The 18,029-nt window shown below is 42.1% G+C and overlaps 1 protein-coding gene across 5 annotated transcripts in view; it reads left to right on the forward strand.

Moving 5' to 3' along the window:
* The window catches only part of gphnb (gephyrin b), a 95,255-nt gene that overhangs the window by 61,348 nt on the left and 15,878 nt on the right, over positions 1–18,029 (forward strand). For 2 of the 5 annotated variants that reach the window (XM_044377445.1, XM_044377446.1), the window contains exons 9-12: positions 8,001–8,042; positions 10,227–10,301; positions 14,165–14,221; positions 17,850–17,892. In XM_044377445.1, coding sequence (XP_044233380.1) covers positions 8,001–8,042; positions 10,227–10,301; positions 14,165–14,221; positions 17,850–17,892 — 217 coding nt within the window. The remainder of the gene's footprint in view (positions 1–8,000; positions 8,043–10,226; positions 10,302–14,164; positions 14,222–17,849; positions 17,893–18,029) is intronic. The other 3 variants (XM_044377448.1, XM_044377449.1, XM_044377447.1) reach the window with 2 other exon arrangements.

The raw sequence follows: 18,029 nt of genomic DNA on the forward strand, positions 1-18,029 counted from the left end.
CTCTGCACAGAGCAGGAGGGGTCTCTGAATGACTTGATGATTATGAATCATATGCTATGGCCTTTGCAGTCATCAGATCTCAAACCATTTGATCACCTATGGGAGATTTTGGATTTAGACAGCCCGCTAACTGCACTAAGGCCATCACATCATCATATAACATTAGGTAAATCCATTTATCAGTCGAAACAACCACCCCATCACCACATTCTGTAAGAACAAATAACCAAACTACCACCAATGAAGTAAAAGCAAAACCAAAGTAAGCCATTGAATTTATAGGAGTTATACAACAGGGCTACATTATATATTCTAGTATAGTAATTGGAAAAATGACTATATTATGCATAAAAAAAACATTTTAAATTATATGTACTTCTCCTTCGAGAAATCCAAAATCTAGGAATATGCTTATATTTTTCCTTTAAAAGTCACTAGACACAAGATGTCTTCACTGAAAAGTCCATTGTCAGTGTATGTGCACTTGAGTGTTATGGCTTCCACATCATCTTCTGTAAGGTCGATCTTAACATGACTTGCTTCAAAACTGCTGTAGTTGTAACATCACCATATACTGCTCATACGTACAGACATATGTCTTAAATTCTACTTAAACTTTAAGGTGAGCATCATCCCCTTCAAAGACTGTTTTGAGTGTTTTGTGGTTTGTGGTGGACCAAAGTACTTTTTAAAAGTACCATAGACGCACATTTTTTACACTCCATCTTTTCTCTTTTATTCTATGACATTGAACTGTGTTTACTTTACGTGCCCTGCAGTGAGTGAGTGTGTGACCGGATGGTTTTGTTGGTCCATTCAAGTGAGGACATGGAGGCCTGGCACAGTGCGAGGATCCACCACTGTTTTACAACTTGTTGTCATTCCTTAAAGGTTTATTTCCCTGTTGAAACGATATATAAGACTTGTTCTGTGCCTTTGTGTTGGTGCTGAAATTATTCACGTTTGGTTTTACCTGACAGTATTGACCACTTGTGTGTCTGTTGGCGTGCGTGTGTGGAAGCACTAGTACTAGATATGTGTTATTGTCCTCCTCCAGTGCAGCAAGGCTCATAAAAGTGATTCCTCGTCTTATGGCCTGCTGGAGGTGTGGAGGATTTATGAGATGGAGTGAGTGAGAAAGGAAGAGAGAAGGAGAGAAAGAACAGAGAGTGGGAGGGCGAGAAAGAGAGAGAAAGGGACAGAGAGCTAATGAATGTTAGAGTGGACAAGGGACGGAAAGAGTGTGGGAGGTGAGGAAGGGGAGATGGATATAAATGAAAACGAAGATAAAACACACACAGAGGAAACGGAGGATAGTTTGGCTAGCTGTAGGCCCATGCTGCACATTCTGTCTCTCTGTCTGTTTGTTTGTCTATCTGTATCCATCTGTCCATTCCCGAGGGCAAGTCCAATAGCTCACCTCATATCAGCCCCAGCCCGGGCTTTCTCCCACCACGACTCAATCATCTCAAATCAGTATGAAAACGACAGAAAGAGAGGCAGAGTGAGGAGAAAAGCAGCAAGAAAAAGTGAGGGTTGGGATGCGGAAAGAGTCACATCCGCATTTCCCTCATGTGCTAACGGATGCGCTCATGGGAAATGCATGCACACATACTCACACGGACACGCGCGCACACAGACCTCAGTCATGCGTGTATGATTTAGCGCAGCACAGCACAGTATGTGCAGATATACCCTCCTCCTCCTCCTCTTCGTTCTCCTCCTCCTTATTGTATCTTTGGCTGTTGCATTTCCTCGCTGCTCTTTCGCTCTCTTGTGCGTCCTTCTAACTCCAGCCTTTCCTTCTTATCTCACTCTCTTACTCTCTCACTCACCCCTCCTAGCTCACCCTCTCCCAGTTAGTGAGTGTGTAAAGTGAGTGTGCGTGTGTGTGTGTGTGTGTGTGTGTGTGTGTGTGTGTGTGTGTGTATGTGTGTGTTCTTGTGTGCATGTGCCGGGGAGCTCATTCTGTTCCGACTCCAGGCAGAAGATGGTAAGTAATGTCTTTCCTCCTGCATATCTGAGAGAATGTTTACAGGTTTTGAGTGTGGAGGGATGGGTGTTGGTGTGTGTGTGTATGTGTGTCTGTGTGTATCTGTGTGTGTGTGCAGAAGTCATTTGTGTGCCTTTTTTTTTTTAATAAGTGAAGGATTTTTGCATTATTAGCTGAGTGGGCATGGGGGTGGATGCATTGCATGCACAATGTGTGTATGTGTGTGTTTTGTAAATATAATTTGTGCTCTTTTATACATATTTATGCATATGTGTGTGCGAGTGCTGCTGCTGATGATGAGGATGATGATGCCTGAAGGAGATGGTGCTGTCAGGCCATGGATGACTTTAGGGGGGTAGGAGGGTGAGTTGAAGGGGGCGGTGAGTAATGTAGCGATGGGACTGTTGACTAGCTTAAACTAGCAGGAGGGCTGCAGGAGGAGGATGGGGAGGATGGGGAGGAAGATGAAGGGGGCTCATGTGCCTGATGTGATGGCTGTGGTGTTTCTGCAGTGTTAAGAAGACAATGCATATGGTTACATAAAGAAATAGAGAAAGAAGGATGCGAGCCAATGTGGCAGTCTCAGAGGTATGTCAGTATTTACAGTATGTCAGCCATGCAGTCACTCTTTCACCTTCTCAGAAACAGAAGCCACTCCATCCACATTTCTTTTTTTCTCGTGATCTTCCTCATTTAGCAGCTGCTTTTATCCAGAGCACCTTACAGTTCATGCAAGAGAGAAATAAGAAATCCCTTGATCCCGACACCTTTGCTGTTATTCCTTGTCCCTGGAGTTATCATGCGCTCCCCTCCAGTCACCAGCATAGCAGATTAGCCGGAGCGCTACTGTAAATGGAAATAAGGGCAATATAGATGAAGAAGTGTGGAACCAGCACCTTCAAAATCCACGACGGCTTTAAACAGCTGACATGAAGAAGTAGCAGGATATTGATGTAACTGTGGAGAATAAGTCCACTTCATCAATGCTACGCTACACACAGGCTCCCATGTTGTGTTTAGAAGAGATCTTTGCAACGCCTTTTAGTGCCATTTTATGTCTGTTTTATGCCTGTTTGTGCTAGTTGGTAGTTTCTGGTATTTTATATATATATATATATATATATATATAAATGTTTATAGCTCATGTTAGGACAGGCAAAATTCTAAAAGACAGTAAGGAAGTACTCAGTATACTGCAAACATTTCCTTTTCAGTTTATTTCTGTTTATAACTGAGTCCTGACATTTTTAATTTCTTAAAGGAATACTTTGACATTTGGGGAAATATGTACACTCATTCACTTTATTGCCAAAAGAAGACTGAGGACTGATACTCTCATGGCTATACAGTAAATATGTAGCTATATCCAGCAGTCGGTTAGCTTAGCTTTGCACAAAGACTGAAACAGGGGTAAACAGCTAGCCTGGCTATGTACAAAGGTAACAAAATCCACCACCACTGGCACATTTACAAAAATGCTTATTAGTGTGCATTGTCCTAATGAATAATGAATTTAAATAAAAAGAAACCTCACTAATGAATATGTTAAATCCCTCTTCTTAAATCCATACAAAAGCCATAGTGCTGTGGGGTTATGCGAAGGACAATTTCTTGGCAGGGTGGAGTGACTTCCTGGAGTCTTTGCTAGTTGTCTGGTAACTTCAAGGGCACAACAAGACTCAAGAAATAGTCAGGTACATAACTCTCCATACAACCAGGGTGCCATTTTTACACTTCAGTTTGTTAATTAGTGAGCATCCTGGCAGACAGATTTTGTAACTTTTGGACAGAGCTAGGCTAGCTGTTTCCCCCTTTTACCAGTCTTTGTGCTAAGCTAAGCTAATCAGCTCCCAGTGGTATAGCTTCATATTAACTGTAAAGACATGAGAGTGGTATTAATCTTCTTATGTAATACTTGGCAATAAAGCAAAATTAGCATATTTCCCAGAATGTTGAACAACTCTTTTAAAACAAAGTAAAGTAATCTTCCAGTGCAGTAAGAACACTTCAACCTGTTTCCAGTAGAAATCAACTTGTTTTGCATCTGTATGTTGAAACTAGACAGATAAACGCAGGAGGGCTGCACTACAATTGAGGAAAGAATTTAACTTGATTTTAGAAAATACATGAAACAAGTTGACTGGCACTGAAGAACGGTTGAAATACTCTAAATGAGCTAACAGGTTTTTCACTTGTTTTAAGGAAATAAGACTCAATTGCAGACAAAAATAATTTGAGAAGGAGTTTTTTGCAGTGTATTACCCTTTTTAAAAAAAAAAAAAAAAAAATCTGCTTTGTCCAATCTTTACGTGGCCTAAGGAGAAAGATGCATGTCAAGGGTATATATCCTCCTCGCTGTTAACAAGAGAGACAACAGCTCTAAATAAATAGATGAAAAAGCCAGTTTGATATTATTTTAGGTGTGAAGAGTGATTCCACTCAGTTAAATGTCAGGTGCAGCGGGAAGGCTGAGATAGCTGGGTCATATAGGAAACAGGATGTATTATGATATGTTTGATATATTGTTGCAGAGACCAGATAGAAGTAGCTACGGCCAGAAGGAAAGATCTCTTTTGTCTGATTAATGTACACACATTCATCTCCCCCTTTGCTTTATTTGGCTTGTACTACCCATAGAACATTTGGGTCAAATTGCTTTAGGCCTTAAGTCCAAATCACTTCAACTGAGTCCAGTGTGACTGTTCATGTGTGCAGAGTGTGTGTGTCTGCATGTGTATTTGTTGGAATTAATATTTGTAACGGTCAATAAATAGCTACAAGTTAATACATAATATCATAGAGTATTAATATATGTGTGTTAACTCATCACACATGCATGGTGAACATGCATCTGTATGTGTGAAGTTTGCGTGCATTGTATGCAATATATTTGTCTTGAGTTACTCACGCCCACTGACTCTGAGGAGTTTGCCTTGAGGGGGACGGAAAGAAAATGGAAAGAGTACAAGAGAGCTTTGAATAGCGAGACAGAAAAAGAGAGTCGAACAGTCAGACAGAAAGAGAGGAGGGGGGGTGAAGACAGACAGGAAATGAAAGGCAGCAAGAGAAATGGATGAGACTGTCTGACCAGCTGTACTGAGCGTGCTCATGCACCATGTGGGCCGCTGATGAGAAGCGGGGGAGACTGGTGAGCAGCATAACACAGGCCTGTCAAATCAGCTGTGTTAGCGCTCACTCTCTGCCACACTGGCAACTCACTCAGTAGCTCATTAATTTCTAATACATGTGGACATGTCGACGGCCAAGGGAGGGCAGTGATGAATAACCGGGGCTGTGCGATGAAGCACGCAGCACATGCTTCTGGTCAGCGGCTGTTTGGCTTCTCCAGTGTGGATTCTTCCACACTTTTATTTATTCAGGGGAGGGCCATTTGAGAGCAAGTTTTCTATTTCAATAATTCGCTGTTTTGAAAGCGTAAGCACAAAACTTAAAATCAATTTAATGCACTGACAGCGTACAAGTTTAATTTGACAAGTAAAGACAGCAACTCATCAAAATCCTGCACAGTCAGAGTGTATGATATCATTCAAAGATGTTTGGACAGATCAAACTGAATCTCTTATTCAGTTTTTACATAAATAATGTGTAATCTAATAACAGATATTCATGAGTGTTACATAGATGTTTTGTACGTCAAAAGACATACATGTAAGATAAACAGTTGCTGTAGTAAAAAGAAAATATTGCACTATAGTTCCCTTCTCAGTGCCAGTTAAAGGAAAATTCATATATTTTTGCTTGTAATTATTGATCTTATTCTCATAATTGTGGACATTCTCACCATGGATCGTGCTGACTTTGCACTCAGAGATTTGAGCAAAACAGAATACCTCAATCTAGAATTAGGAAATCAGTGCCCAGAAATCATTTTATGTGTAACTAACTAAACTAAATGTCTTCATAGTGTTTGGTGGGAATGGAAAGTCCAAAAATGCTCAGTTGATGTTGGTGACTTGAGCTTGCTCTTAACAGAGTGCTACCTTGCTGCTACACTATTTAAGAGATCCTTGCGTAGTTCACTCCCGAGTTGCAATTTGTAACCTCCTGTGGTTTCCTGCCAGGGTCTATTATCTGAGCAGTGAGCTTGATGAGGGCAGCTACTGTGAATCTACAGCATTTCAATTAGGAGGGACGGGATGCTCATCTCCTTGACAGCCCCACTTTAAAAAGGCAATTTAGTATATAATCTAAAATGTTACTGTGTCATAAGGAAAGGGCGGGAAACATGTAATGACTTTAGTAATAATTCATAGGGAGCTTGGCTTTCATGCCAGCCATTATTTTGTAAGGAATGGATGTAATGTTTTTTAATGGATTTCCCGAGGATACGTCATTTTTTAAAGCAAGAGGGTTCTTGGACCAGCAAAAACCTCACAGATGGCTGAGTTTGTGTGGTGTGTTGTTTTTTTTTTTTTTTTTTTTTTTTAAAAACACATGAAAGAAATGTTGTTTTGCAGCTGAGTGTCAGACTCTCATCAGATGTAATAAACCAAAAAGAATATGATCCAAGGGCTATCTGTCCAAAAAAAATCTACACAAATCCATCTGTATTTTCCATCAATAGTTTCCTGAAATACCTCCTTAACAAAAAGAAAACAAAACAGTAACCTCCTTCCAACTTAATTAGTGAAGGGAATAAAAATCTTCATGTTCCTTGGTGGATGGATTGTTATTAAAAGTGCCTTACCACAGCATGAATGAAAATGCTCCAGTCATGAGTGACCCCAGTAGAGCAGTAATAGGTGATGCTTTGAGCTGCTAAACTGCATTGCTTTCTCCTGCCTCCTTTAGTTGTTGTTTTTCATTATTTCCCGAGTGATTCCAGGTTTATTTCATGTAACATGTCTTCTAAAGAATCAATGATTGATGCCTGCATTGATTACAAGCGTCACTGCAGTATATTTAGTGAGGTTTGTATCTTTTATCAGTTACAACTGATCTGGACTTGTTGGGCCTTTTAAAAGCATTTTAATGTTGTTTCTATTGTGCTGTTAAATTAATGTACGATGTTGTACTTGGAGTGGTGCAGATTTTCTATTATATTGCAGCTCTTCAGTGATGGTATGTGAAGGAATTTTCATGTGTTGTGACTTCAGATGAAAACAGAAATTAATAGATATAAGAAATGCATATATTAATACATCATATCTGTACTTGAAGTACAAATGCTCTGTCCTGTTTTATTTCAAACAAACAACATGAGCCGGAAGGAAGAAGAATCTGTTTACAGCTTCATTTTTTGCTCTGTACAACCAAGAGCACAGCACATGGTGCACATGTCCTCCAGACTCTGATGTTTGAGCTTACAAGGAGTACTTACATCCTGGATTAGGATAAGTACATACACAAGACCGGAGCTGTATAGTGGCGTTGCAACCAGTCATTCAGATCTCAGTGAAAGCGCTCAGCGGGAGGATACTCCTCCCATTATAAGCTATGCTGATTTTCTATAACTGTCTTCCCAGAGCAGGAAAGGCTTTGATGTTCGGATACAAACATAAGACATGTGGGTTCTTTTTAGCTGTCAAGTCTGTTGAATATAAACACACACACTCAGCAAACAAGTTGACACACTTAAATCTAAGCTGCGTTTGACATGATGAAAATTTGACACAATGTTCGAAAGGTGTGATGTTTCCTATAAAACCTGTTCTCCTGTCGTTCCGGTGGGGAGTGAAAGCCCATGCAACTCCTACCTGCTGTCCTGACCTATCCTGTCCAGTCCTGTCCTGTCCTGTCCTGTACTGTCCTATCCTGTCCTGTCCTGTCCTGTCCTGTCCTGTCCTGTCCTGTCCGTCATGCCCTTGGCTGCCTTGGCCCATCCGAGACAGTCACACAGAGACCTGTCACGCAGATGTCCTCCTGAAAGACAGAGGGCGCTGTCTGCTCCACCCGTCAGTCTCTGTGTGCCTCTGTCCCCCGCTCAACCCGGCTTTGGCTCTGTTAACCCTCTTCTCTTCTCCCCTCCTCTCTCTCGCGGCACCAGGCGCGGCTCCCCTCCTGTTCATCCACCCTAAGCATTGCTGAGGTATTCTTGCATGTGTTCTAATGCATCATTACGGCCGTCATCATGGCATCGTTATGGCATCGGTTTCTACCCCCTTCCTCTCCAAACGCACCTCTTATTTCCTGCCTGGCATGATTGCTCCCCACCTAAACTTCCCATCTTTGCCCCCCCCACCTCCCGCCCCCTGTGTGTGTGCTGTCCAGCCTGCTGCACTCCTGCTGTCTCTTTGTGGTTTTCTACACACTACCCACAATCCTTTCTGTTCCTCCTCTCTGTTTATGTGTGGATGTGGTCTTGTTATGTTTTTACTCCTGTTTTGTCTTTTAGTAGAATGTCCTGTTGCCCTCTTCCTGGTACACGTACTGTATCTAACCCTTGCCTTGTTTCCACACTCACACAACCCCCCAAAAATAAACAAACCTCCATCACTTGGCATATTTCTCAACTGCGTTTCAACCTCAGAATTGAAGTTGAAAGATGCTTGAATTATGTATTTGAATGAAAGTGATATTGCTTGCACAAACAAAACGTGTTTCTCTCCCTCTGTGCACACACCTCAGTTCTTTTAAAAGGGCCTCTCACACACACACACACACACACACACACAGCAACTTGTGAGAGAGAAAAGGCCCGCTAAACGTGCTGTAAGCCTCTCCTGTGCTTGTTACTCTGGTCAGGGCCCAATGACTCTGATCTGTAAGTGATGAAGACATGGCCTCACTGCAAGGGTGCGGAATAGTGCTGACACTTGTCCAATGCGATATCGGACTCCATTGATTATCTGTAATTGCGCAGTAATGAAATCTGGAAAAGAGTTCGGAGGCAGACTTAAAAAATAAAATCTCAAAGGTGGTGCTAGACAACAGTCAGTTTAATTTCATTTCTATCACACGTGTGTTGTTATCTCACTTTTTTTAAATAGAAAATCTGGCAAAAAAAAATCAAAGCAATCACCTCTTTTCTCAAAAGTAATTGTAATCCTTTACTGAGCTCCTAGCAGAGTTGCAGTGCAAGTTCAAAATACATCACATCATTGTAAACCTATTACTGGTCAGCTATTCTTAAGCCTCACTAATACTGGATATTATCAGTTTATCACAGATGTATCAGTATCAATATACTGTGTATGCCGGCCAACAAGTAAAAATAAATGTCAATACAGAAATGCCAGAAATGATGTAAGGTAATATGTGTAAGGTACCATAATTTAGTATATATATTATATATTAGTATATAATGATAGACTTTGCTGTTTAAATGTATTTTTCAATTATAAAATGTGCCACTCAGTAGTTTGGTCACAATTCTTTAATAACCAAATTTAAGGGATCCTTAACAAAAATGTTACATGTTTACATTAAAAAACAAATATTGGCTCATGTATCTTTTTTTTTTTAATTCTCAAATGTCAATATCAGTATCAGACTCAAAAATTGGTCCAGTGTCAGCTATAATTTTCATCCCATCACAAATCTTTTGAGAGAAAAATCATAAAGTAATAATAATTCTAAATAATATTAAATATAACAAAAACATTCAAAGCATCACCTCTTCCCAAAAGTCAACATGGATGCTCCAACTGTAGCTGTATGATTTATAATTCAATGTCATTTCATAAACAGGTCAAGTTACTATAGTGCTTTTATCTGTTCCTTCCACTCCAGCTGGTCTAATGTAACCAGAAAGAGGCCTTGGGTAGGACCAGGGGTCAAGCACTCACACGGGTTCACCACTTACCGTCCACTTGCACGCACACACAATGTGAGAGATCTGATCACGGTAGCAGCGCTGTGCTGAACCGGTTTTGTTCTTCATCCATCTTTGGTTCTGTTGTGTTGTCGGTGGCTGTATTCTAGTGACTTTCTTCCGCCACATCTTTGTTTTATTTTTAAATTTTCTTGATCTGATAGCAGAATGTGTGTCAGGTTAGTACTGGCTTAGTCATGGGTTGTGCGCGAGTGTGTGTGTGTGTGTGTGATTTTGTTTTGGTTTGTGTTCAAAAAATGAGCAGATTGTGCGTGCTACTGTTATTCAAAAGCACCACTAACTGATATATTGTGTTCATAAAACCATCAGTGGGGTGCATGCCTGTTGCCTGCCTGTGTGTGTGTGCGCGTGTATGTGTGTGTATATGTATGCGTACGTGTGTGTGTGTGAGTGTGTGTGTGGCATGAAGGTGAGTGACTATCCTGTGGCTTCCCCCAGGCCTCACGGAGAGAATTCAGGGCTCACCTGGATGAGGTCATCACGCTCAAGTCAAGGTACTCTACCTTGGACCAGGTAAACCCGCTAACCTTCTACCAACCTCTTATCTACCGGCATGCAGGCCACTGGCATCCCACATAGCACCTGACCACACTAGTGACACATACTAACACACACGCACACAGGCAGGAAGGCAGCTGAGGGAGAGAGGCTCACCATTTAAGGGCAACATTGCACTGGACAGCCCCCTGCTATAACATGTAATATACCATATACAGTTTATGGTGGCTTAGCTGTAGCGAGAGATGTGAGAGAAACAAAAATTCAAATCCAGAACAGTTCAGAAGGATCATAGCAGGGTCATATTGCAAGTGTAGCATTAGCAGGCTCATTTAAACACTTTACACCTGGTTTTAACGTGTAATCTGGATATGTTATTCAAGGAAAAAGGCTGGTGACCAGATATCCAACACAAACACACATCATACTCTACCCCATATAGCAGATTTCCACAGGGGGAGGTGTGTATTGCGTAGCCCATTCAGAGCTAGGTTTAGAGGTAGTCTGGTGATACACATGGCAATTTAACAAGTTTCCTGGCAACAAAATGAAATCAATTAAAACAGCAATTTCTTTTTGCTTATGTAAAGCCCCTTCAGAGTTGAAGATGCCCTGTGTATCAGCACCTTTAGTGGTCAGCAACATTCCTCCCATTGCCTCTCTTTCTCGAGATCTCCACCAGCACTCATTCTCTTTCATTCATCACTCATTTGGTTGTTGGATGTGATTTGTGGCTGGTGTTGTTGTAGTGTTTTGTTTCTGCAGAGGATGTGAGCGTATCTGTACTGTATGTATGTACCTGGTCTGCATTTGAGCGTGCGTAAGTGTGTGTGTGTGTGTGTGTGTGTGTGACGATTAACAGATGAGCCCGAGAAAACCCCAGCAGTCAGTGGAGAGCAGAGGCCTTCGCCGAAAAACACACACTCCCTCCTCGTCGCAGTGTCACTCTTTTTCTTTGCCGCTGTCCTCCCCCCCCCCTCAGGCTTGTGTCTCCGCTCCCCAGGGAGGAGGACTTGGCTGTGGATTGCCACAGTAGCACTTTATCCTGCCCTCTACCACTCTGTCACTATCACTCCAGCGTTTTGTCCTCCGCTCCCATCCCTCTCCATCTCTCGCTCCATCCCGCGGGGAAAGGTGGTTGAAACCAACTGAAACGAGCCTCCCTAGCCCCTGTCACAGCCCTCTCCTCCTCACGGCGGACGGATAAATCTTACCCTTTTTGCATAATTCGTCTGACAGCTCCTTTGTTTTGTGCTGAGCGCAGCACCGCGGTGGTTGCATCCCATCATTTCCTGGAGCGCCTCCTCAGCCGGCTGGTTATTGGCCTCATCGATTTACCCGGCCGGCTCGCTGCCCCCGGGCCACGTGTCTCGCTGACCTGGCCACGCTCACTATTCTGTGTGCGTACCCACCACCGTCACCGCCACCCCGCTCCCCCCCCCCCCAGCCATTGATCTTCCTGGCAGATCTCCATGACAACCCGTCGTCAGGCTGTTTCCGCGGCGACGACAGGGTTTGGCGTGCAGAGTGATTAGTGTTTCTGGTAATGGAAGCCGGTGCTTTCTTTATTTTTCTGTGTGTCTGCATTTCCAGGATACTACAACATGCCATTAAGACCAGCGAAGGGCTCGAATGGCTTTCAGTGATTTTATATCATATTTTTGCTTACTAAGGGAGTTTCTAAAGTGTTAAAACCTGCTCTCTTTGTGTTTGTGCGTATGATGTGTGCGTGTTGACATTCGCATCCCTCATTTGAGCCCATTCTCTTCTGTCACTTGGTCGGTCTCTCACCAGTAACGGGGGGACTGCAGGGTAGATTAGAGATGAGTGTGAGAGTGTTTGACAGTCTGCTTTTTTGCCTCCTCCCCCCTTCCTCCCCTCTTTTACGTCCAACATCCCATTCTGCTTCTGCACTCATTCTCCACATATTCTCCTCACTTCCTAATACCCCCCAGCCCCCCCACCCCCCCCACCCATAGCTTTTACACTGTGTTCATCTCCATATGCAAACTGTCTCCCCCCATGGCTCTCTGATGGTATGATCTTTTCTACTGAGCTATTTTTTGCCATACTGAGGTCTTGTTTTCCACCCGTGTCAGTCCTAGTGTCATCACTCCACACTGCATCAAGGTTTTCAGCTGTGTTTTACTTAATGGTGATTGTATATTACTGCATTAACCCTACTGCAGGACAGACTAATGATACATTACTATAAAGGAGCATGTGAAACTGGATTAGGAAGTAGAAAACGTGTGATTCTTGGGATTTGTCTTTGTGTTTAAAGAGACCAGCTAGTTAGATTTTTCCAGTCAGTGAGATTCTGATGTAATTGTTTTGCGTTAATCGTGTCTTTTTTTTTTTTTTTAAATTTTAGATGTCTTCTGTAGTTCTTTTTTTTACCAAGGCACACTTTGTACGAAAATGTCCTAGCTGTCGATCGTTAGTTTTCATATGTGCTTTTCAATGTTTGCAAGTTTGATCTGTGTCTTGCTGTAGCTGTATTTAGCTCCCTTAATCCCCACCTTTGTCTTTTTTCTGTCTTTTTTTTTTCTCTTTATCATACCTCTCACTCTCTCTATATGAGGGCTGTGCAGTTGTGGCACAAATCTCCTAGCAACCGCAGCTGGCACCGTCATGGAGGTCCACAGGAAAGTAGGCTGTGCAAAGAACAACTGAGCTAGACAAAGAGATGACACTGTAAAATTGACACTACACTGATAAATAGATGCAGGTCTAGGTCAGTTCAAAAAATAGGTCATTTCAGTAATGTTATAAATGGAAGTGAGTCGATATAGTAGGTTTGTCTTCAAATTTTAGCTACTATAACACAATAAAGTATCTTGTCTTTAGCTCTCATGTCAAGAATTGTAGCGTTAGCTTGAGAAGAGTAAACTCAGTTTAACAAACAGCTACTTTTACCATTATTATATGATGGCTAGATGCTACATAGCTTATCATAATAAATGAGTTAGCTAGTGCTCAAACCAAGAAGTCAAAGGTTTTGATTTCATGGACTGCAGTGTTCTGGGAAAGAGACACTAATGCATATGTGCAGTGGACTGGTTGTCATAAAAGGAAACTGGTCTGGAGTCTTATATCCAGTTGTCATAATATATCCATGGTTGTAACATCTGGTGGAAGAGTGGCTTTAATCATTATAAAGCTATGCCTAGCTAAATGGAAATATGAACTGAACAGTTCAATGACCAACCCATGTAAAAAACATTAACATCACTGATAATTTGCTGACCAGTTAGCTAACAAGATAACATCATCTCAACCCAAACTTCACTTAGTTAGTTGTTGTGTTCAGGGGAAATTTGTTTGTAGCAGCCAATAAAGATAATAGGAACAGAAGACATGTTGTATATGTATACATAAAAAATCTGCAGATAAACCCACAAAACACATAAAAAACAATCAAACCAAGGAGCCAGAGGCAGGAGATTAAAATGTAAACAACGCTGCAAAATTATGAATATAGTGCAAGGTATAAATTAATTAACACTGAGCATAAAAATGAGCCTTTGCAAATGAATTACACTATTTTAAGAAAGTTTAGTTGTTTATATCAAAGTGCCTTGCTGTTTATCATCACTGTTGAAGCTAAGGACCTCCAGTATGACTGCCACAGGGTGCAATTATGCCACCTGAAAGCCCACTACTCTTTCTGTTTATCTCTCTTTTTCCTTCTATCGTTCTCAGTTCCCTCCTTGCTGCTCCTCTCCCTTGTCCTGCTAGGGTTGCTTGTTGTAGTGGATGCCTGTCTGTCTGTTTGTCCGTCCGTCTGTCTTGTCTGTCTGTCTGTCTGTCTGTAGTGTTGTGGTTGCCGGGACAGATGCACTGATGCCTGTGATTCGATGCTTTATCTCCACTAGCTCCAGTGTAGGTTGGAGGGGCTTAAAGATGATCGCAGGAGGACCTTCAGCTCTCGAGTAACTATCCCGCCCCCACCCACCCCTCTGCCCTTCCCTCACCCTCCTCCGAGGAGCGCGCAAAACAAACGCCCCGCTCTGTGTCCCCCCCCCTCCCCTCCCTCCCCTCCCCTCCTCCTTCCTCCTCGCTTGCCTAGCTATCTCTCTAGCGCTCGCTCACTCTCTTTCTCTGTATGTCTCTCTATCTGTCTGTTGCCCTGTTACTGCCACTGGTCTCTTTTCCTGTTCTCAATCTGTCTGTCGTCCACTCTCGTCACTCTTTGTCTCACTATTTCTCTGTCCGGTCTTTTAGGATTCTTCCTTTTCTCCGTCTCCCACGCACTCTTTTTCTGTCTCTTGTTGTTCCCCTTTCTCTGTCTGTCTCTTTTTCTCTTTCTCCATCTGTCTGTCTATCTCTGTCTCTGTCTCTCCGGTTAACATGCTCTGCTTTCAGTAGCTCTGTCTGGTGTGCTGGATGTCTGTTAAGTAGATGCCATCAGGCCGCTCTAGTGGTCTTTATTGTTTTTGTTCTTTTCTTCCTGTTTTCCCTCCTTTCTGCTATGTCTCGGCTCTGTAGTTTAGTGAAGTCTGTCTAGTCCGTGCTTCCTGTTTTTGTTTCTTTCTCTTTTTTTCCGGGCTGTGGGACCACGTCATGCTGATCCTCATCCTTCCACCCATCCTTCTGTCTCTCTGTCTGTCGACCTACCTGTCTTTTTCTATCTCTCTGTCTATCCACCCCTCCTCCTCCTCCTCTTCCTCTTCCTCCTCCTTCTCCTCCACCATCCCACCCACCTTGCCCCACCTCCCATCTCCCACCCTTTCACCTTGGCTGTTTGGTGCCCAGTGGTGTCGCAGTAGCCCAGTTACGATGGCGGTGAGGGAGGGGAGGAGAGAGAGAGGGGTGGGTGGGCGGGTGGGTGGGTAGAGAGACCTTCACCTTCACCATGGGTGTTTTGGTTCTCCATACACCACACACTGCCCACACCCAACTTATGTGATAAAGAATCAAGTCAAGTGAAGATGACTCCAGGATATAGAGGTTATTCAGATGTAGCAACAGAGGAAGGGCCCAGAGAGAGTGAAAGAAGTGAACATGACTGACAGACAACCAGGCAATTAGTTATGTCAGTCAACTAATCTGAATAAAGGTAGATAGACAGTCAGGCCAGCAAGCAGGTGAGAAGGCAAAAGGAGAGCTAAACACACGCCAAAAATGAAGACTGACAGATAGACAGACATATCAAAATCATACCCAACTGACAATTGGCCAATAGATGCACTTACCTTTTTAACGAATAGACAATAAGTTCAAATTGCCCTGAATTTCTACAAAGATTTTTGGCATCAGATGAGATGATTTAGACTAAATTAATATACATTCACTGCACCCAGTTTATCTAGGCTGGCCTCTTTTGGTGTGTTTGTATAAGGAATACTTATAATCTAATTCCATGTCAAACTTGTAGACTAGTAAACTGCAGTTTGTGATTCTCCTTCACTGATTTAGTTATTTCCTAAGACTGAGCTTCCCAAAGCATGATCATACTGTAACACAGCATCTTCCTTATAAGGATTTTTTTAAAAAAGTGCTGTGTAGCATCATAACATCTGATCATCTGTAAAAATCAAGATCACAGCATGATCACCAGGAGGTTGGCAGCTTCTAACAGCTGTGGTGAGATGAAGAAGAGACCACTGGTATGTTCATGTAACACCAGTTGCTACCCCTCTGTATAGCCCCGTTTTGTTCTCACTTTTACTAGCCATTAATCGTCATCATTGCACTTTAAGTTATGTGTAAACTGATTGGATTTCAGTGGGGGGAAAAAAGAGGGTGCTGTGCTCCCAGTTCCATACTACTGACTGATTCTTAGCAGATTTTCAAGATGTAGTCTGTTCATATTGAAAGAGTGACACAGTAAGTATACTCACCAAGTCAGTATGTACACTAAATTGGCTTGAATTTTGAGTGTTCATGAATACTATTGGCCTGCAATGAGTTGCACAAAAGAAATGGATGAGCTGCTCACAAGTGGAAAGCATTAAAACAAATAGATGGTAATAAAACAACTCAACTCAACAAAGAAAAGTGGAGCTCATTCTTAAATTTGGAAATAGCAGTTTGACAACACAATCCTAAATCAAAGTCCAAATACTTGCTTTTTCCAGAGCTCATCACATGGTCTTCATCACACGATGGAAAATCAGCTGGATTTGTTGACATGTGAGCTCAGTTATGACTTCATCCATAGCAGTTTCATTGTCTGTTTTGGCTTCAAGTTAAACATTTGTGAGCAATTTCTTGACCTTGGAAATATTTATTTGACCGAACAATCTCAACTCAAAGTCCATTTACTAGCTTTTTCCTAAGTTTTCTGCAAGAAAGTGCTACAGATAAAATCATAACAGCTGAGCTTACATGTCAAAAGATCCATCGCCATGACAACTGAGCAGACTCCATCAGCTGATACGGACTGAGTGATATGGTTGAAAGCTCAGGGAGAAGCTAGTTGCTGGACCTTTTGTCAAAAAAATAGAGATAAATATTTTTTGACATAAAAACATTTGCTTTCTTTTGGTTAAGGTTAATTGGAGTAGTGTTCTCAACTTTGGTCGGGATCAGTTGGCTTGTGTATCGCATCATTTCATGGTAGTTAAAAACGGTGAACTACATTAATTTCCTATAACTGCAAAGACAGTATACTGTATAGTTATTTGTACGTAGTTTGGAACTGGGACATCAAATTTGACATCATAAGGGCAGATGTTGGACAATGGCTAAACATGTTTATCAATTCCAGGCATGTGGAGTACCAATGTCCTCTTTTTGACTGGTAGAAACAGAGTTTATAGGAAATGTGGTCTTAATTTTGAGATGCACCGATGTTAGATTAAGCCGCCATGCTTTTCTTTTGTTCTCATAATTACACTTAGATTCATGTGGTAAATATATAGAAGTTATAACATCACAGATACAACCTTTGTATTTAAATTGTTTTCCACTCACTCACCATGGCCAACAGGAAGCTGTAGTCTCAAGATGGTTTTGGGAAGCTCAGTCGAGTTTTAACCTACTCTGCTCTCCTCCCCACCTTGCTTTAGATTACAAGTAGTTGAGCGCTAGTGCAGCTACCACGCAGCATCAGCGATTTCCAGAGAAATCTTACCGTCCTGCACCACATCTGAACAGCCACTATCTATAACTCGACACTACATTTCCACTACATTTGATGTTACACCGTAGCACAGTAAATACATCTGTTATGACCTTGTGATACGATATTGTCACTCTGTATGTTGTTGCCTTTGTCCGTATATTCCTTTTAGTGCTTTAGTCTAATAGTAGTGTGACATGTCAGTGCATTTTTATCAGTGTGAATATCACCTGTGATATGATGATGTAGTGCACAGTAAGTGATGATAATGGCAATGCAGGAGATGCAGCCATCTCCCCAACAGCAGGACAAAGTGCACAGCGTAGTGTGACACTGCTCTTGCCAATGCTTCTGACTGTTGTATAAACAGCTTCTCATCTCAAGCATGTCAAAAGAGCAGCCCGGTTTATCTCAAATTACCACTACCTCTGCTCTCTCTCTTTCTTTTCTGCCCTTCGTCTTTTTCCCCCCACAATCGCTCTCTCCATCTCTAGGTGCAGTCACGATGCAGCAGCAAAGAAAATATCCTAAGATCAAGTGAGTACTAAGTTTCCAATTCAGACACACTCTCTCTTTCCTGTGCGTCATATCTGTATGTCACCAAGTATACCCTCCAACACACATAAACAGGTTTTTATATGCGCATGTGATGTGACAATGCGTGCATGATTTGT

Source organism: Thunnus albacares, chromosome 16 (assembly GCF_914725855.1).
Source record: "Thunnus albacares chromosome 16, fThuAlb1.1, whole genome shotgun sequence".
Taxonomy (NCBI): Eukaryota; Metazoa; Chordata; class Actinopteri; order Scombriformes; family Scombridae; genus Thunnus; species Thunnus albacares.